This window comes from Schistocerca serialis, chromosome 3 (genome assembly GCF_023864345.2).
Source record: "Schistocerca serialis cubense isolate TAMUIC-IGC-003099 chromosome 3, iqSchSeri2.2, whole genome shotgun sequence".
Classification (NCBI taxonomy): Eukaryota; Metazoa; Arthropoda; class Insecta; order Orthoptera; family Acrididae; genus Schistocerca; species Schistocerca serialis.
The window spans coordinates 318,807,285-318,829,513 of NC_064640.1; the positions used below are offsets into that span (position 1 = coordinate 318,807,285).

Below are 22,229 nucleotides of genomic sequence, written 5' to 3' on the forward strand. Positions count from 1 at the left end.
TTTATGAGTAATTTCTGTGGGCAATTTTCAATTTTATTGTGAATTCTGTCTTCTTCTTCCTCAATTCACTTACGCTTTCAACAGTCGGTGTAACTTCACTCTGTCTATTTCTTCCATTCCACTCTATTTTTACACGCCACGCGGAGTGGCCGTCCGGTTTGAGGCGCCATGTCACGAATTGGGCGACCCCTCCCGCCGGAGGTTAGAGTCCTCCCTCGGGCATGGGTGTGTGTGTTGTTCTTAGAAGAAGTTAGTTTAAATAATGTGTAAGTCTAGGGACTGATGACGTTAGCAGTTTTATCCCTTAGGAACTCACATACATCTGAATATTTTTTATTCTCGCACAATCTCTTCGTTTTCACGATTGTTTTGCCATTTGTCCCAGTTTCTCGATACTGTTATCCCATGTGATGCGTGCTCTTCCTAGTCGAGATCCTCCCTGCACACGAATTTGAAATACATGTTTAGCTTTTATTTCAAAATGGTTCAAATGGCTCTGAGCACTATGGGACTTAACTTCTGAAGTCATCAGTCCCCTAGAACTTAGAACTACTTAAACCTAAATAACCTAAGGACATCACATGCATCCATGCCCGAGGCAGGCTTCGAACCTGCGACCGTAGCGGTCGCGCGGTTCCAGACTGAAGCGCCTAGAACCACTCGGCCACTTCGGCCGGCAGCTTTTATTTCCTCTCCCGTTCTCTTAACATGCCCTACCACCCCAACTGACGCTCATCAGCCACAACACTCATTGCTGTCGTCTTCTTAGACTCTTCCCTATTTCTTTCATTTCTAGCTCCATCTCTTCTGATCTTTCCCGCTTCTCTCCTCATAAACTAAGTTTCTGTGGCAGTAATCCCACTGTTTGTCTTGTAATGCCAAACTTTCCGTACCATACTCTGTAATTGGTCCCATAATTGCATTGTAAATTTGCATTTTAGTTTTCATACTTATCTCTTTTTCCCTATTACTGTGTTATTCATCTAATAGTACACTGAGACTGAATTTTTAATTCTGTTTATTACCTCTTATTCTATAATTCCATAATTACTTTGTATAAGAAAAGCCAAACTCCGCCCGAGCAGGCCGTGAAGGCCCAACGATACCGACCGGCCGCCGTGTCTTCCTGAGTCCACAGGCGTCACTGGATGCGGATATGGAGGGGCATGAGGTCAGCAAAACACTCTCCCGACCGTATGTCAGTTTACGAGACCGTATTACTTTGTATGGTGACTAGATATTCAAAATGTTCTACTTTTTCATGACATTATCCATATTGAGTTCTTCTTCCTGCCTTGTTTTGAAACCCACGTCACTTGGCTTTTGTCTGCATTCGCTGTCATTCCCTTCCTGGTCGGTTCTTTATATCATTCCACTACGACCTGATGAAGCCTTTGTGGTGTGTGAGTCACTAATACTATATCATCTGCAGTGAGCAATGTTCGCAGGTAGACTGTTGTAGTCTATACCTTCCTAGCTTTGTTCTGTAGGTTTGACGCTTACACCTTTTTGTTATGTTATATAGAAAGATGTCAAAGATTAATGGGCTGTGGCTATTACCCTGTTTGGTTCTCTTCTCCATTGGAAATTCTTCTGATTTTTCATCGTCAATACGAATCACTCCAGTTGGTCGTTCATACGCTCTCTTCACGGCTATCACCAATTTGATTGGTACCCCTTCGCTACCAGTGCTTCTCACAGGTACTGTGTTGGCACAGAGTCATATGTAGCTTTAAGATCGAGAAATGCGAGATAACGCTCCGGTTCATCGTCTATGGTATTCTCCATGATGGTTCTTACAATGTAGATGTGGTCTTGTGATAAATTCTGTCTTAAGGAAAGAAATTTGTGAAACGATTATTCCTGTTAGCACAAGTAGTTTTCTGTCTGGATTTTGGTCTTTTTAGAGTGTCTGTTAACAAGCCAATGTCATCTGCGAATGTCAGGCAGTCCACACAGATATCATCTTTTTGATTTCCCCATTTGATGCGTTTCTTGTTGGATTTTCTCCACACTCCGACCACCTTCCGCAGGGGGCAGCTTAAAAGCAAAGGTGATAGTCCATCAGGGGAATTCTTCAAAGAAGTTGACTTTAGAGGAAACGTTTGTTAATGAGCCTTGGCTAGTGTTTGTAATTTTTGGATCTAAAGCGTATTTTTTCATAAGATCGGCGAGGGATTTCCTGTTATGTAAATTGAAGGTGGAGGGGGGCGAAAGGAATGGTAGGGGGAGGACTATTGATGTCAGCTGGATCGGGACTTCGTGTAGAATCAGCGGCGACGATTGAGAATGTGTGTCGGACCGGGAGTCGAAACCGGGATCTCCTGCTCACTAGACGGTTGCGTTAACCACTGCCCCACCCGGACACGGTATTTACCGCAGCTGCGCGATCTATCTCGCCACACCTCTCGGCCGACGCACATTCCCTTCGAGCGCCACCTATCTGCAGTCCCTGTCCACGTCCTCCCTGCTCGCTGCTTTGAGATTCCCACAGGAGCCCGGACGTAACTGTGCATCCGCACTGAAGGTGGTGGATTCATTATGCATTGAGGCGAATCAGTTATATTCTATATTCTATTGTTATTTTCTATTCCTTCGGCCATGTACGAAAGAATAGAAACCACACATCATGGAATTGGGGGATTTCCTTGGAATCTAAAAGTGCAACTGAAATATCTTTGTTTTTCAGTTGTCTCATTTGCTGAAACCGAGTGCTGCTGTTTCATTATTGATCTAAAAGCGACGTATGCAATCAATCCTATGGAAAGTGAAGAAACATACACAGTAGAATTGTCACATTCAAGATCACCCATACTTCAGGGGATACTCTGTTTTATTACACTGCAAGACAAAAAAATGAAGCATCCAGAAGAGAAGGGGAAACGAAATGAAACATCACGGCTTGAGTGAGTATGTGATGTTTTTTTCAGTAATTACAAAATACAAAAGCGAGTTAAATTACAAAGAACTTCGCAGTATGGGCCCACTGATCAGTATAACGTTGCAACCCCTCTGTTCTGGATGCATGAACTGATTCGGTTGACAAACGTGTTATAAAACTGTTGTATCCTCTCTTGTGGCAAGCTGGCCCACAACTGTTGTAACTGGCCATTGGTATCGTGTATACTGCCAGTGGGAATGTGTTGATGTCCGAACTGGTCCCACACATGTTCTGTAGGGAGCGGATCTGGGGATATTGTCGGCCACGGAAATACCTCAGTATCACGCAGACAGTTTATGAAGACATGTGAGACGCGTCGACGAGCATTGTCCCATTGAAAAATTGCACTACGATGCTGTCACACGAGAGGAGGACGTGAGGGCTAGGATGTCCCTGACATACTGTAATGTCTTCACTATCAAACGTGACATAAAGTCATACCCGATGGCTCCCCATACCATAACGGCAGCAGTAATATCGCTTTGTTTCTCTAAAACATTGCAGGAGTTGGACGCCTTTTCGTGTAGCCGCTATACTCGCTGACAATAGCCATCCGGGGTAGCGCAGAACCGCGAATCATTGATGAACAAAATGCTATGCCATTCACCAGCAGTCCATGTTTTACGGTCGTGGCTCCACTCCAAACGCTGCCATTTGTGTTGCGGTGTCGTATGGGGTCCGTTACTTATTCTTGGATGGCAAGCACAGATGTACCTGTTGCACAATACGGCAATCCTCCCTTGTGGTGGTCATACGGGGTCGACTAGAACCTTGACTACGAGTATTCCTCTCATCACGTTCCCATGCGGTCCAACATCGGGCACTGTCACACTCAAATGCCCGACAAATCAGGATACTGTACGACTGAGCAGCCGGCCAAATGGAGAACCACTATGGGGCCCCTTTCAAACTCAGTCAGGTCTCACACGAGAGAGCCGCATCTCAGTGTCTCCACAGTTACTGCCCAACATCTAACACTGTTCACGCCTCTTATATACAATGTGGGGTAAATAAAATAGTCCCGGACGAGTGGATACGATTTGACGTGAATTTGTGGCAGCGTTAACGGAGGAGGAAACGACCTACAATTACTTCCAACAGATTGGAGTAACTGCCCATACAGCCGGCCGAACCTGGAGCACATATTTACACAGTCTTCACGCCTGACAGAGTTATTAGCAGAGATCAGCCTGGTCGTGGCCCTAGCTGCTCACCCAGGTCATCTGATCTGTCAGTGTGCGATTACTTTGTCTGGGGAGCCCTCAAGTCTAAGGTGTAGCGCCACAACTCTCATAGGCTTCAAGAATTGCAGCAGAACGTTCCGCATGAAACTGCAGCAATTCTAACATTCCAGCTTCGATCTGCCTCCAGCAACTTGCCGACCAATGCTCAAAAGTGCCAACATATGAGTGATGGTCACTCTCAGCATGTACTATAGTGAAGTTTTTACTGTATTTCCCGCCGGCCGGTGTGGCCGTGCGGTTAAAGGCGCTTCAGTCTGGAACCGCGTGACCGCTACGGTCGCAGGTTCGAATCCTGCCTCGGGCATGGATGTGTGTGATGTCCTTAGGTTAGTTAGGTTTAAGTAGTTCTAAGTTCTAGGGGACTGATGACCACAGAAGTTAAGTCCCATAGACCTCAGAGCCATTTGAACCATTTGAACTGTATTTCCCATTCTGTGCCGTGTTCCCTTGTAGCCTGGAACTCTGTTCTCCGGGTCATTTTTATTTGCCCTACCCTGTACCTTACCAGGTCTGGGGGTAACATTAGACAAGAACAATAGTAATGCACTTTGGTGGTAGCTTTACCTGTCGCGGAGAACTGAAGCTCTGTTATCATTTACATACCCGACGATGATGGGTACATGTACGAAGCTGCACTGACATCTGTCCACTTGTTCCAGATGCTTCACTTTTGTGTCGGGTGTTGTGGTACCCCGGGGTGTGGTGACGTTGTAGTGTTCACTATACGAAACAGTCACATCATGCTGCTGTCTGTTAGTAACTGAAGAACTTATTTCCGAAGTGTCTTAAAGGAAAGTATTTAAATTGCCACTATTTTTACGCTCTTGATGCATTATACATCCCTACACGCATGTTATGTGTTACCTACCAAGCTGTCCTAAATATTACGTTAAAAGAACATTTGAAAATTGTTTTATTTCCAAAGCACCTTATATGTTCCCTGTTTTTTTTTTTTCAAATATATCTTAATTCCTTCTGTCACATCCATGATCACAAAGAAGTCCAGTGACTTGTCACATCTGCTCCTATTTTCCTCGTCGGTACGTGAAGGAAGCTGGTATTTTAGAGTTGGTGCATGTTTTATTCTTCACATTTTTGTAACAGAAAAAATTTGTCGGCGATCGTAAGGAGTGTGTCACGTGGGGAATCCCTCAAGATTAAGATTTCTAACGCCTGCGAGCTACCTCTTAAAACTGTAATGTATCAGATAGATGGGTAACCGTCTGCTCAAACACAATAGAAGAAAGCTATTTTTTGCCCACAATACCGACCAAAGACAGATTAATCCTAGACACTTCGATCCGTCTGGAATTCGGAACTGGACCGTAAAAGCCACCACAAGTGAGCTCCCAAGTGCACCAGGTCCATGTTTTGCCCGGCTGCAGGGACGCAGATGATTTGCAGAACAGAGATTCTCGTTTAAAACTGTTCTGCTGCACATGGAGCTTGTAGGTACTGGGGAAACAAAAGAATACTTCCAGCGAAAACTTCTTGGTGTGGGTGTGGTTCTTTTTAGTGTGGGAAAATAGCTTATTAGAGAACTGCTACTAAAGTGGTTATTAAACAATTTGACTCACGAGAAGTAGAATCTGTGCTGGTCGATCAGATGCATGGCGGCAACCACAGAAAACCTTGCATAACACTAGGGAGAAATCTACTCAGTGTAGGGCGCTTAACTGCTAACCTTCAGAAGAAAGATTTCGAAGTGAGCTTCGACACAGCTCGGAGGTCATCCAGTACTTTGGTTCTGACTGCACTGACTCTTAGAGTCATAGCCAGAAGCAATCTTCCGAGATATTTTCTTAAGTTTACCGCAGGCTATGAGTACATACTATAGTCTAATTAATTATTGTTCTTATTAAATGAAATCCAACTGTGTGAAATAACATTCAAAGAATTTGTTCTTATCAAAACGCCGTAGTCTATGTGAGCTAGTTTCTAACATTTCCAAAAGCTGTAGGGTGATTACTGTAGGATAATTATTAACTTGTGTTCGCACTACCCGGTCGCTGTAGACTGACATACCTTCATAATCTCTTCTTAGATGATTCTATAGCTTTCAATATTTTTTCCAACATTTGAGAATAGGAGCTCTCGAAACCAGGCAGTTTTTAAGTAAATGGCATATTGGTTGTTGTTTGGAGATATTTTATGTAACACTAGACGAGTACTCAGCCTTAACTTGGTATGTATTTATTCCAATCTTCTGTAATTCCATTTCCTCCTTTCCCCTTTTCTGTCCATCTCCTCCTCTGCCTCTCTCACTGTCTCCTCCTCCCTCTCTCTTTTTTCTCCTACTCCACACTCACCATAATCTCAGTCCACCTCCTCCTGACCCTCACTCTGTCCATCTGCTACAGCCCCTCTCACTGTCCATCGGTACCTCCTTCGTCTCTCTGTCCATCTCCTCCTCCTCTCCATACATCTCTTCTTCCCCCTCTCTCTGTCCATTGGTTCCTCCCCCATGTCTCTGTCCGTCTCCTCCCTCTCTCTCTGTCCATCTCCTCCTCTGCTCTGTCTGTCTGTCTCCTCTTCCCCCTCCCCCCCCACCTCTGTCCATCTTCTCCTTTTCCCTTTTTCTATCTCCTCCTCCCCCCTCTTTCTGTTCATCTCCTCCTCTTCCCTTTCTCTCCCCATTTCCTCCACCCCCTCTCTCTGCCCACATTCTACTCCCCATATCAGTGTCCATCTCCTCTCCCCTCTTGTCGTTAGTCTCCTCCTCCCCTTTTCTCTCTCCATCATTACGTTGTCACCCCCATCCAAATAGCAAATTCGTCGTTCCCGCCTCATCAATATTTCTTTCCAGATATTAAGTAACATGTGTACCAACTTCGGTCGAAACAGATCCTCGAGTTTATGAGAAGCTTTATACCAGCGGATTTGCCCGCGTTCGGAAATATCAAATATATTTGACCTATATTTAACATATGTCTCACATTACTTCTGCACATATTTCACATGTAGCTCTGGCGAATTTCGCCGTGCAGTGTCGTTTTCAAGCAGCTCAGTTTTTATGGCGTCATGTCTCCCAAACTGTATGTCATACAATGATATAATTTGGCAAGTACATATAGTGGTATATGTAGATACTTCTTGGGAAATGTATTATGAATAGAGTTAGTAGCAAAAAAGTAATAAATGATAACGTTATGCCTAACGCGGCAGTTTTACTGCATGAACAGCGAAAATATAGTAGGCGGTAAGCTTTTTTCCTTTAATCATTTTGTGAAGGGTGTCAGCGAGGACAGGTCTCTTGAGGGTTTGAAATTATGAGTAAAGTTTGTTGCAAGTCACTTAGTGCTCTCGTTCCGAAATATTGGATGAAAACATTCTGGCTATTTGCGCATCATGAGCTACGTTTCATTTTGACCCTCATCCCTTTCAGCGATAGGTGGTTGTTGACCCCACAGCGACAGAAAATGATATATGTATCAAGTTTGGTTGAAATCGATTCAGTGGTTTAGGAGGAGATATGGAGCATACATACATTTTTACAATATGTTTGGATTTCCGAAGATCTGATTTTCCATTAACCAGTGTGAACATTGATCATGTGGTGGTAAAAAAATCACAAATTCATTAAGTTCTGAATGAATTATTCAATTTAAAAATAAAAAATTGCGATTTCTGGGTTACAGAATTTAATGGATGTGAGGCACATTGTGTAGAGGCTCTTCATTTCAATAGGAGGGTGTGACGCGAAATGATGACAGAGCTATAGTATCGGGAAAAGGAAGTAGTAATATTCAGTTTATTAGTATGGTCTACTACCATGCATTCTTTCGAAATAGCGTATCTTAGGACGCTGCTTGCGTAAGCTCCATTTCTAATCAACACTAGTACTTGCTGGCAGCATGAAAAAGTGAGTGGATTGCCTACCCCCCTGGTGCCTAAATATCGGTGGATAGGTGTCTGTTTACAGCGATATCTTTCAAGTGCCCAACAAAGGCGCGAAGGTGGCATCGATGGTGTTACCAAACTAGAGTTCCTAGAGGGATCCTTTGGCATTTTATTTGATAGTATGTCAATGTCGCCACCACTTTCCCCCAAAAACACCCTTTTCTGCTTGAGATCATGTTTAGATTTTGTCGAATGGTTCTGAACGGTCACTAATGGTTCCATCCTGTATACCAGACCAACAATTGACATCATGCTACACTCGAAAGGGATGAGATCACACACGTTCTGTGCGACTGCAGGCCTGTAATGTCCTTAGGGAAGGGTTGAATCGTTCGGGGGTGTCAGCAGTGCCAAAGGTTGTCAAGAACGTCGTTCTGTTACACATCGCACGGCAAATTGTCGTTATCGCTTGTGAAATGTGTGAAATCGAGTACCCCAAGGGAAGGTGTGGTTTCATTCGCACCCTTCACGGCACCTCCTCAGGCCTTCTCTGGTGATTTACGAGCAGAGGTGTGGCCGAAATATTTCCCTTACTCAAACATAAGAAAACTGCGTGATTTCGACGTTGGCCTTTGTCGCAGAGGCTTCACGAGAAGGGGTAAGACGTAAGCAGATGTGTGACCGCGTTTTGATAGTGTGACACGTCCACGGTGGTGTTGGTCAGAATTGCGGTGCCAATGTTATATCAATAATCCACTTCACACCTCACACGAACTTCTGATTTTTTCTTGCACTCGTCGACACCTTATTCTTCGAAGCGTCGACGAGCCCGAGGGTGACGTCGGAGGGCGCTTCGCCTATGTACCATTACAGAGGAAGTTTGGAGGCACCTTCGAGCCAAAGTTCAACTTCATTGTAATCGGAGAAAATGACGGCGTTACAAATAAGCGCCCCTTTAATTTTGTTTCGCAGTGTAAGTTACAGTAGAAGCACAGGACGAAGGAAGTGGAGAGGGTTAGATCGATACCTGTCGCAAGACAGAAATATGAAGAAGGAAGCAAGCAGAGAATCGAATGTCTAAGGAAGTGACTGCGCTTGTTTTAAGGGACCATAGAGACATTCAGCTGAAATGACTTAAGGAAATCACAGGAAAAACGAAATCAAGATGGCTGCTCAGAGAATTAATTATCCTTCGAATTACAAGTGTTGCATCTTAATCGCTATGTCACCCCACTCTTCAGCAGAGATGGTTATTGATAACTGAAGACCGGAAATTAGAAGCACTGAAAGTGACAAAACTGGATATTTTATCTGTAAACCCACTTACGGGTTATGGCTAATAACTTGAGATACACACATAAAAAAACGTTTTGCAAAACCCCGGTTCCCAGAAATCCTGAAGATAGTCGTTGAATGCGGATATTTTATCACAGACACAGTTCCTTTGACTGTTCAGAGATGTAACTAAACCCGCCCAAAGATGTAAACAACCATGGGTGAGCAGCGCCTAATAGACGGAGGGGGTCCGACAGATGATCCGTTCCAGTCATTCCACCAGGAAGAAGGTACACGGCTCGTGTTGTCTATAGTTCAACAATGCCTAGACGCTCAATACCGCGGTTCGATCGCTTCCGCATTGTTACTGTGTGCCAGGAAGGGCTCTCCACAAGGGAAGTGTCCAGGCGTCTAGGAGTGAACCAAAGTGATGTTGTTCGGACATGGAGGAGACACAGAGAGACAGGAACTGTTAATAATGTACCTCGCTCAGGCCGCCCAAGGGCTAATACTGCAGTGGATGACCGCTACCTACGCATTCTAGCTCGGAGGAATCCTGACGGCAACGCCACCATGTTGAATCATGCTTTTCGTGCAGCCGTGTTACGACTCAAGCTGTGCGCAATAGACTGCATATTGCGCAACTTCACTCCCGACGTCCGTGACGAGGTCCATCTTTGCAACCACGACACCGTGCAGCGGGGTACAGATGGGCCCAACAACATGCCGAATGGACCGCACAGGATTGGCTCACGTTCTCTTCACCGATGAGTGTCGCATATGCTTTCGACTAGACAATCGTTGGTGGTGTGTTTGGAGGTAACCCAGTCAGGCTGCACTCTTTAGACACACTGTCCAGCAAGTGCAGCAAGGTAGAGGTTCCCTGCTGTTTTGGGGTGGCATTATGTGGGCCGACGTATGCCATTGGTGGTCATGGAAGGCGCCGCAACGGCTGTACGATACGTGAATGCCACCTTCCGACCGATAGTGTAACCACATCGGCAGCATATTGGCGAGGCATTCGTTTTCATGAACGACTATTCACGCCCCATCGTGCACACCTTGGGAATGACTTACTTCAGGATAACGGAATCACTCGACTAGAGTGGCCAGCATGTTCTGCAGACATGAACCATATCGAACATGCCTGGGATAGATTGAAAAGTGTTGTTTATGGGTGATGTGACTCACCAATCACTCTGAGGGATCTACGCCAAATCGCTGTTGAGGAGTGGGACACTCTGGATCAACAGTGCCTTGATTAACTTGTGGATAGTATGCCACAACGACTAAAGGCATGCAGCGATGCAAGAGGACGTGCTACTGGATATTAGAGGTACCAGTGTGTACAGCAATCTGGACCACCGCTTCTGAAGGTCTCGCTGTATTGTGGTACAACATGCAATGTGTGGTTTTCATGAGCAACAAAAAGGGCGGAAATGATGTTTCTGTTGATCTCTATTCCACTTTTCCGTACAGGTTATGGAACTCCCGGAACCGTGGTGATTCAAACGTTTTGTTGATGTGTGTAGATTGGAAGAACGAAAAAGCCTCCTTGTATTAAAAACTCCAATACTAGATATAGCAGCATGTAAGTTCCTTTGTTCGTGATTTGGGGACGCTGTTGTACTGAGCGTATTTGACCATGGTGACAAACATTTTATAGTCTGTTTTTCGCTTGCTTTCTTAGGAGCAACAAGCAGTAGTTCATTTTACTTCAGTTCAGTTATTTTCGACGTGAATCTTTTGACTCCAGTGCATCACGATTGAAAGAAAAGGCAAGATCAGAAACTTAAAGACTATTGGGCTAAGAATTCTAGGAACCTTGTATGTAACATACAAAGAGACTTCTTGTGCTCAGAAAGAACCACCCCAACGTGCTGTAAGATGAAATCACCATAATTTAACTGCGTCTTGTGCAGCATAATGAAATCAAACAAAATTTCGTGTAATTTCTGAGTTCAAACTGCATACTCTTCCCATCCTACGAAATATTCCTCCCCTTATTGACCGATAAATTAAGTGCTGAAAGAAAGAAGCAGCTATCAGTCATGTTCGATTATCTTAAAATGAAATACAAGGAATTTTATTTCTCGTTGTGTCAGTGATGTCAATGTTGTATTTCTTGTTATTGTTCAGAAATAAGTGAGGTTATCCGTGTACATTAAGTAATTCCTTGGGGGTGAAGCATGGCAATTACATCTTGCCTAGCTATTAATTTACATATTTTAATTATAAAATTATAACACTTTTGTTACACTTTTTGTGTTAGAAGTTACAAATGAGGCCGGCCGCAGTGGCTGAGCGGTTCTAGGCGCTTCAGTCTGGACCCGCGCAACGGCTACGGTCGCAGGTTCGAATCCTGCCTCGGGCATGGATGTGTGTGATGTCCTTAGGTTAGTTAGGTTTAAATAGTTCTAAGTTCTAGAGGACTGATGACCTCAGATGTTAAGTCCCATAGTGCTCAGAACCATTTGCACCAAATGCAAATGAGATTAATCGATCATAATTTGCATCCCTTCAATTAAAATGATTTTTAATGGGAATCTTTCATGCTTTCTTCCTGTTTTCTTAAAATTTGAAATTTCGCCCTTTCAGCGTATCCCATTCCCAGCCGAATATTTATGATCACTAGACTATTCGCAAATAACTTGGTTTAAATTACTGAATTCCCGCTGTATGTCCACCAGATGACCAGTTGTGACACTATTGATGATGACCCATCCGTGATGTTGGAACTTTAAGCTCGGCTCATAGTGTTCTTCATGGGAGTATATTATGTGTCTGCAGCGGGTTTGTTTCGTCCCTTCATTTTTGTGTCCATAATCAGACATCGATACAGTTAAAATTCGAAATCGTCCTGTAGTGGACAGTGTTGCATTTTACAGACAATATATTCCTAAATAATTTTCTACGTGTTTGCGGTGAAGAGGAAATTTTGTATAGTCATGTTGGTCATTCTTTGTACCATGTTCAGCAAGTTGAAGGTCAACGAGGTAAATATAAAAAGAACAGTAGTTGTATACACTCAGACTATAAAGCTGTATTAAAGAAATTTATTACAACTATGTCACTTCGAAGAACTTGGCTCATGTCAGTGACATTACTTTATTGTTAGAGGATCAAATATTACATCTATTGGTATTCACCAAATTTTGTCCACTCATTGATCCTTTTTCTTGTGGAGCAAACTTATGAGACTCAAGCCTATAAACTATAGCGAATAAATAAGGAGGTGACATTTAGGGAATGATGTCGCAGCTGCAGGCGAGGCCGCCGTCCCCCTGCTTGCAGAGCACGTGGCACAGCGCGTCCCAGTCCTCCTCCGTCTCCGCCGCCTCAAACGTCGTCATTGACTTCGCCATTGTTCTCAGCACGGTGTCTTGCTTCTTACATTCGCTACAGCCATAAACCTGAAACATTTCAACAGTCACATTTCTAATCTACGTGAAATTTCTTGAGAATTAATGAGTAAGCAATTGTAAGAATGGAGTTAAAAAAGCACTGTACAAAAGAGTAGCTTAAAATTAAACGAAGAAAAAACTGACCAACTTCGAAAAAAAATTGTATTTTGTGTCAAATGTTACGCTGAACTTTTCCCATTATTTTTCTATGAAAATCCGAGCTTTCGATATGTTTACCACTGTCTTCGTCGAGTAGGCAACTGACTGTCAAAGAAGTAACTGAATCACACAGATGTAAATTAACCCTAGGACGCCCAAGCCTTTTTTTCTAACTTGGATGCCTACGGGGGGGGGGGGGGGGGGGGGAGGTTCGGCGAGCCCAAAGGTATTAAATAAGTTTACTTTAGAAATGGTTTATGTATTTTAACTAAGGCATCGGTTTATACATGTTGTTAATTGTTATAAATATTGGATTGAGTGAATAAAATATTGACATATTACAATACAAAATATAGATGTGTTCACATACATTAGACTACTCTGAGTCCTCAACTTCAAGGCAAGAGACATACTTCACAATTTTTTCTGAATGTGTCTTACACACATGTTTATGACACTTTCTGCAATACTGTTTTTGTTTACTTAGATTGTTGTACTTCTGCTTCTTTTTTTTAGCTTCTCTTACACAAATATGGCACCGACCTTTCCCTGCAGAGGCTGACGTGCTTCTGTTGTCACTTCTTTAATTTTCTTTTGTACAATACTCTCCATTGATTGAACAATTTGGTTAGATAACCCTCTTGCATTGGCACTTTTTTCTTCTACCTGCAATTTCACTAGTTCCATCCCAGCTTGCAGAAGATAAAGTTTCCGTTTGTTGTGTTTCTTTTCATTCCATCTTGGATGTTGCTGGATGAATATGGCGGTTGTATTGATAACACAAATGTCGATGAGAGAGTAAAATACAGATAGAGGCCATCTCTTTGTTCCCCTCTTGCAGGTGTACATTCGCGCCATTTAATGGCTGGCTCTGAGCACTATGGGACCTAACATCTATGGTCATCAGTCCCCTAGAACTTAGAACTACTTAAACCTAACTAACCTGAGGACATCACACAACATCCAGTCATCACGAGGCAGAGAAAGTCCCTGGCCCCGCCGGGAACGCCATTTGATCAATGGTATTAATTCCACCTTTAGTGGAATTATAATATGCATTTATCTCGGTTTTATTCTTCTCTCCTCCAACAGTGCCTTTATCTTAGTGCATTGTTGACAACATCAGTAAGTTTTTACTTGGTTTATACAGTAGTGGAAACCTATCATTCACTTTGTTGGAAACATCACGGATTGCTTTGAACTTCTCTGCTTCCCTTCTTAGCTGGCGGGTACTTTTGTCATCAGACCTTATGATTGCAATAAGTTCCTTGAAACGTTCACTTGTCATAATACCCTTGTAAACTGGCCGACCCATTAGGTCTAACCAAAGATCGTGTACACTGACAGAATTGTCCTTATTTGCCCCCATAAGTATCAGGATTCCTATAAAGGCATACAATTCTTTCTCATTAGTCAAAATAACATTTCGCCTAACTGCCTCTTCATTTGAATGTTTTACTATAACATCCATGATGTCAGGCGTAAGAAGTAACTTCAAGGCTTCTCCAGGTGAATGGCAAACACCAGCTGGAGTTACTCCTGCTTGCTCTCTTACTATATTAGAAACAGACCTCCGAGGAATTCTAGGCTATGTGGTTACGTACCTTCTTCCAGACTTGGCCACAATAACATCCTGATGGTCACTGCCTGAAGCGGCGCTATCTTCATCGTCTCTAACATCCACATCACTTTCCCGATCTGAATCATACTCCATAACACCATCCTCATATTCACTTCCACTCCCCGAGTCAGAATATTCATCTAAAATTTCATTAAGAACTCTTTCTAACGACGAGTCACGTATTCTTTTAGTCATTTCTAAGTCTGGGTGTGAACAGTAGGGAAATGCACTAACTCACTGCAAGTTTACAAGATGAACAACAACTGACTGACATCAACAATTACTTCCTCTGAAAGTAAACCGATTGTTGTGAATATCAAGAATACCAACCAACAAGAAACTAACTTGCATTGTTGTAGAGATGAGAAATACGAAATCCTACTAAGGGAAATTTTTTATAGCATGGAAGCCTAAGGGGGGGGGAGGGGTTTTTTCGACCCATAATAAGTTTATTTATTTTTTCTTTCAAAGCAGGAATTTTATAGAAAATATATTGACACTAATGTTTCATAAAATAGCCAACAAACAATAACTCAAAGGGAATGTGTAGTATGAAAGTTACTTGGGCAAAAGCAGGGGACATACAAAAATTGTGGGTTCAACGAACCCCCTCCCCCCCCTTAGGCGTCCTAGGGTTAAGTAGTAATAGCCGCTGCGAACAGAGAATACGTTGGTGCCAACGATGAAAAGTGATCCTAAGCGGTTTTGTTGCCATCACTGGGACATATCTTGTCAGTCCAAAAAATTTCGGGATTGCATCAATAAAAATAGACAAAAGTTAAAATGCTGGTTTTAATGTTTCAGGTGTTATTCCAGTTTTGAATTTATTATCTGTTTGTTAGTAGAACTCATAGATAATAAGTTCCCATAGTTTCATTGATGAAATCGTATCCGAAGTGCCTGAAAAATAATTAAATGTGTGACGCAATCTTGCTGCCACGCCCATTGTTTGAAGCAAAAATTCAGTACTGGCTCGGTTTACAACGATTCCGTGGACTACTTTTAAGCAAACCTGCGCAGGATACATCTAGAAGGCTGTGAATCCTAAACTTCTAAACACGTGTTTTCATACAAATGAGCCTCTAAATTCACTCACATGGAAACGGTGCCCTAAAAATACGTTTTCATCTGCTACGGTTGCAGAAGTGCAACATATGATGCAGTTCTTGTATTTAATGGAGGAAATATAGGGAGGATAAAGATATCAGAGACACTTGCTTTAAGGTAGCAAATTTTACTCAAGACATCTTGGGAGAAATAGATTTGCATCGTTTCTACGCAGCTGAAAAGTCTTTGAAGACCTGGCAAAGGAAAGAAGGTAGAAAACAAGAAACCAGAAGAGAAGCCTTGAAGGGAAAGAGGACCTTGAGTACAAATCTGGGGCCTTCTGAGGAGGTGACACAATAAAAAACGTTAGAGTGAACTTTAAATTGCATTCCCTGAAAGCTATGGTTTCTGAAGTTTATGTACCTTTTACTCAGAATCTATGAAGGCTATAATTACGAAATTTTGTGCACTTATTTCTATAAACCCAATAAACGTTGTTTCAAGAGTAAATTTTGAAATTATGAGTCTAAGCTGAGACATGGGCGAAGAGCTTGGAAATTTGAATGCGTTTTATATTACACTCACAGAATTATAATTAAAAATTATTAAAACTGTCCTATTGGATATAGTCAAGAACCTCTTGGAAGATCTTACTATATGCAAAGAGATTAAACAGAGAAAATTCGTAGAAATGTCTTGAATAGTTTCTGAGAAAAAGGTACATATATTATTTTCTGAAAATAAAATTTTTATATTACATAAAAAGTTAAATATATACAGGGTGTTACAAAAAGGTACGGCCAAACTTTCAGGAAACATTCCTCACACACAAAGAAAGAAAATATGTTCTGTGGACATGTGTCCGGAAACGCTTACTTTCCATGTTAGAGCTCATTTTATTACTTCTCTTCAAATCACATTAATCATGGAATGGAAACACACAGCAACAGAACGTACCAGCGTGACTTCAAACACTTTGTTACAGGAAATGTTCAAAATGTCCTCCGTTAGCGAGGATACATGCATCCACCCTCCGTCGCATGGAATCCCTGATGCGCTGATGCAGCCCTGGAGAATGGCGTATTGTATCACAGCCGTCCACAATACGAGCATGAAGAGTGTCTACATTTGGTACCGGGGTTGCGTAGACAAGAGCTTTCAAATGCCCCCATAAATGAAAGTCAAGAGGGTTGAGGTCAGGAGAGCGTGGAGGCCATGGAATTGGTCCGCCTCTACCAATCCATCGGTCACTGGATCTGTTGTTGAGAAGCGTACGAACACTTCGACTGAAATGTGCAGGAGCTCCATCGCGCATGAAGCACATGTTGCGTCGTACTTCTAAAGGCACATGCTCTAGCAGCACAGGTAGAGTATCCCGTATGAAATCATGATAACGTGCTCCATAGAGCGTAGGTGGACGAAACTAAAATGAGCTCTAACATGGAAATTAAGCGTTTCCGGACACATGTCCACATAACATCTTTTCTTTATTTGTGTGTGAGGAATGTTTCCTGAAAGTTTGGCCTTACCTTTTTGTAACACCCTGTATAATCAAGGAACTTAACAGTAAATGTGTTAAATTCATGTTACGCATCTTACAAAGTTTCATTTCTGTATCTTCAAAATTGTGGATTTGGTGCTTCCTTTAAGTGGAGTGTGTTTTCCTTAACGTCCCCCCGGCGCTCGCGTGTCAGGTTGGCTTGAATGTCTATTACATGGTCAAAGCGTTGACCCTTCATTACAAGTTCTTTACTTACTCATTTTAGATAGGTACGTACTGACAACACCATGTCTCAACATCTGTGATGTTTTTTTTTTTTTGCAGAAAAGGATTGTCCGATTTTTGCATTTCAATCTAGTGTCGGCAGACGTCCTCACATGGCTGTTTGTGTTTGGGAGTCAAGGCCTGAGGGACAAACTTTGCACACGCTTTTCTCTTCTTCAGAACATTCTGAGTACTGTCTTGACCACATAATTTATGGACAGATGGTGCCCCATTGGAATGTGTGACACAATGACACTGACATACTAGGGCTGCACGTGCAAATGTCTGCTGAGTGATCAATTGCACGTATGTTGCCTACAGTTGTTAGTTCAAGCTGCGACCGTATTACTGCGCTGACGTCGCTTAAACGCAAGAAGTAAAACTAGTCTCGAAACTTTTATGACGAACGGTGTACTGTGCTCCTAGAAGTCACTTGGTATCAAGTGCTCGCTTTCAGGCGCTGCTAAATGCGTAGCCCGTATCTCTGTTAATACTGTTGACACACATTCTACGTATTATGCCGCAGCCTCTTCGATGACGAGTGCCAATAGTTCGAAGCGTGCCCCAGAAAAAGTGTCTGCTCGAACAAGATTCTGTGCGTATTCGTAATGCTGTGCTCTGTAGTAACAATTTTTTTTACATTTCTGTACTCGATGTGCTGCCAGTGTTCGTAGTGCGCTGGGAATCGGCTCAACTGATACATTCACATGGAACACATTCGAACTCTAAGGCCACGAATATTTGTCAAAGGATGCTGAGCTACTTTTGAAAAATAGGCTGCTGCTGAAAATACACTCCTGGAAATTGAAATAAGAACACTGTGAATTCATTGTCCCAGGAAGGGGAAACTTTATTGACACATTCCTGGGGTCAGATACATCACATGATCACACTGACAGAACCACAGGCACATAGACACAGGCAACAGAGCATGCACAATGTCGGCACTAGTACAGTGTATATCCACCTTTCGCAGCAATGCAGGCTGCTATTCTCCCATGGAGACGATCGTAGAGATGCTGGATGTAGTCCTGTGGAACGGCTTGCCATGCCATTTCCACCTGGCGCCTCAGTTGGACCAGTGGCGTGCTGGACGTGCAGACCGCGTGAGACGACGCTTCCTCTAGTCCCAAACATGCTCAATGGAGGACAGATCCGGAGATCTTGCTGGCCAGGGTAGTTGACTTACACCTTCTAGAGCACGTTGGGTGGCACGGGATACATGCGGACGTGCATTGTCCTGTTGGAACAGCAAGTTCCCTTGCCGGTCTAGGAATGGTAGAACGATGGGTTCGATGACGGTTTGGTTGTACCGTGCACTATTCAGTGTCCCCTCGACGATCACCAGTGGTGTACGGCCAGTGTAGGAGATCGCTCCCCACACCATGATGCCGGGTGTTGCCCGTGTGTGCCTCGGTCGTATGCAGTCCTGATTGTGGCGCTCACCTGCACGGCGCCAAACACGCATACGACCATCATTGGCACCAAGGCAGAAGCGACTCTCATCGCTGAAGACGACACGTCTCCATTCGTCCCTCCATTCACGCCTGTCGCGACACCACCGGAGGCGGGCTGCACGATGTTGGGGCGTGAGCGGAAGACGGCCTAACGGTGTGCGGGACCGTAGCCCAGCTTCATGGAGACGGTTGCGAATGGTCCTCGCCGATACCCCAGGAGCGACAGTGTCCCTAATTTTCTGGGAAGTGGCGGTGCGGTCCCCTACGGCACTGCGTAGGATCCTACGGTCTTGGCGTGCATCCGTGCATCGCTGCGGTCCGGTCCCAGGTCGACGGGCACGTGCACCTTCCGCCGACCACTGGCGACAACATCGATGTACTGTGGAGACCGCACGCCCCACGTGTTGAGCAATTCGGCGGTACGTCCACCCGGCCTCCCGCATGCCCACTATACGCCCTCTCTCAAAGTCCGTCAACTGCACATACGGTTCACGTCCACGCTGTCGCGGCATGCTACCAGTGTTAAAGACTGCGATGGAGCTCCGTATGCCACGGCAAACTGGCTGACACTGACGGCGGCAGTGCACAAATGCTGCGCAGCTAGCCCCATTCGACGGCCAACACCGCGGTTCCTGGTGTGTCCGCTGTGCCGTGCGTGTGATCATTGCTTGTACAACCCTCTCGCAGTGTCCGGAGCAAGTATGGTGGGTCTGACACACCGGTGTCAATGTGTTCTTTTTTCCATTTCCAGGAGTGTAATTTTACGAACAAGCACAAGGTAACGTTCGGGGAGACACGCATTCTAGCCCACGCTCCAAACTACTGAGACTCAAATCATCAAAAAAGCTAAGATTCAAATGGCTCTGAGCACTATGGGACTAAACTTCTGAGGTCATCAGTCCCCTAGAACTTAGAACTACTTAAACCTAACTAACCTATGGACATCACACACAGCCGTGCCTGAGGCACGATTCGAACCTGCGACCGTAGCAGTCACGCGGTTCCATACTGAAGCGCCTAGAACCGCTCGGCCACACCGGCCGGCAAAGGGGCTAAGGAAATTATTACGTGCGTCAAGATGTTTAATATTAATACGACATATGCAGTCAGCAATATGTAGAAGTGAGAACTTAATACTGAGACACTACCTAGGAGATCATCCCTTATCTATATAGTGATGGAAACAAAAGACGCAGCGAACGACGTTTCATCATTGGTGGCAATGCAATCACTGGTTACAGTGCGTAGTACTACACATGTACGATTCCGTTACTTATTTGTCAGTCAATTGCTTTCCCGATGATGATAATGGTGGACACTATTGAATGCTTGAATTTTTGTGCAGAATTAACGCAAAAGTACCATTTAATACAACAACTGTGTCATGAAATGCTCCACGAGTATATTAAATTAAGTATTAAATTAAAATTATTTCTTTTACTCTCTGTTTTGTGGAAAAAGGAGTGAATAGTGAGAAATTCTACGCACTATCTACATTAATTATTGAAACTGAAGTGTAATTCCGTAATAACGTTCAAGAAACATGCATCCTAAGCAAAGATGATAACTGCATCGACAAAATGGGGTGGAGTGTTCGAAGAATCCAAAAATTACAATTAAAAATCAGAATGTTGTGCATAAATACACAAAGCATCTGATGTCTGGAAAGTGATGCTTGCTAAAACGTCTGGTAGAAGCAATGGGAATGAAAAACAATTGTTGATGACAATTAAGACACGTCAGCTCTGGTAAATTATCACAAGTGTTATCTGCACTGTTCCTCCCGAGGCAATACAAAACACCGAATTTTCAAATTGAAATTACTTGGGTAGTTGCTGATGTTAAACAATATCCTGGATTTAAAGAGTGGTGAAATTTTGAAGAAATGTTTTGTAACGTAGCTGTGAAAGCAAGTTTACCTGCCCAATGAGTGTGCCGTGAAACGCCTCATAAAAATTTTCTGGCCTTATGACAACATACACTTATGAGTACTTGAATTATAGACAGTTGCTATGTTAGAGAGAGGAAGCTTCTTCCCTCACGCTGAATGGATTAGTCTCACTTGTCAAGCGACTGAGATGTCTGCACGGTGGTCGAGCTCAGAAGAGGCAGGACGAACGATATGAGCCCATTAGTTGGCGATCAAATCATGGTTGCCCTGGACGGGGGTGCATGCTTTGGACTGTTCGGGAGCCATTCTTCTTGAGTGTACTGGGGGTACTTCGATTCGGGAAAAACTGACGCCCATAGTCACCTTTCGTGATCAACAGCTCGTTGATAATGAAGTTTCGCCTCCGACTATCACTGATCATTTCAGCGGATTGACGGGACACATTTGCCGCGCGGAGTGGCCACGCGGTTAGAGGCGCCATGTCACTGGCTGCGCGGACCCTCCCTCCGTAGTTTCGAGTCCTCCCTCGGGCATGGGTGTGTGTGTTGTTCTTAGCATAAGTTAGTTTAAATAGTGTGAAAGTATAGGGACCGATGACCTCAGCAGTTCCGTCCCTTAGAAATTCACACACATTTAGCGGGACACATTGCAGCATATTACCCCCAATTCAGAGCTGGATGCCAACCTGTGAGCAGCTAAATGATCGAGAAACACTTTCCCCTTATGACGTACAGAAGTCACAGCCCCATCATTATACATAGGCTCTTCGCATGTCACTGAGCACAGAGGTTAAAATTGACTGTGGGACACGAAGAGTGCAATCCCGAAGCATGGAGAAAGTTCTCCTATACGGATGAATCACGGTTCAAACCGATGACAGGCTACGGGTACATCGGAAACCGCATGATGTGATGCCTGCTTACTGGTTAGGCTGCTTATTGGTTAGACTGGTGACAAAACGAGGTGACGCAGTGGTTAAGACAATGTATTCGCATTCAAGAGGAGTTGTTTCATATCCCCATCAAGTCTTACCGGGCTATGTTTGCATAGTTTCTCTCTATTAAAGTGAATCCTGGAATGGTTTGTTTTAAACGGTCGATTTCCTTCTCCATTCTTGTTTCATTCAAGCTTGTGGTCCGTCCTTTATCAACTCATCATCGAAAAGACGCTAAACCTTGATATTCTTCCCTTTCTTCAGCAATCTGCGGAGGAGGAATTCTCGCGTGGAAGATGCTTACCTGGGAAGTTATGGGATACCTACTGACCTGCTATCGTCTCTTGCAAGCGGGCGGTGCAGAGACGTATTGTCCGATCAAGTGCAAGCGTTTGTTCGCCTTCAGCAACTGACCCGTACATTTAACAAAACAGTGTATCGTTCCATAACTCCGGAGCTGTGTTAGAATGGGTTGAGGAATCCACTACGAATCTAAAAGCGCTTGTGTGGCCTCGTGATTATCACGAACAAAAAAATGGTTCAAATGGCTCTGAGCACTATGGGACTTAACTTCTGAGGTCATGAGTCCCCTAGAACTTAGAACTACTTAAACCTAACTAACCTAAGGACACCACACACGTCCATGCCCGA

The 22,229-nt window shown here is 43.8% G+C and overlaps 1 protein-coding gene across 1 annotated transcript in view; it reads right to left on the reverse strand.

Annotated features, from left to right (window-relative positions):
* Positions 1-12,542: 12,542 nt before the first annotated feature.
* LOC126470805 (uncharacterized) overlaps positions 12,543-22,229 on the reverse strand; it is a 32,322-nt gene continuing 22,635 nt past the window's right edge. Inside the window, exon 3 of the mRNA XM_050098817.1 lies at positions 12,543-12,713. Within this exon, the coding sequence (XP_049954774.1) occupies positions 12,543-12,713 (171 nt within the window). The remainder of the gene's footprint in view (positions 12,714-22,229) is intronic.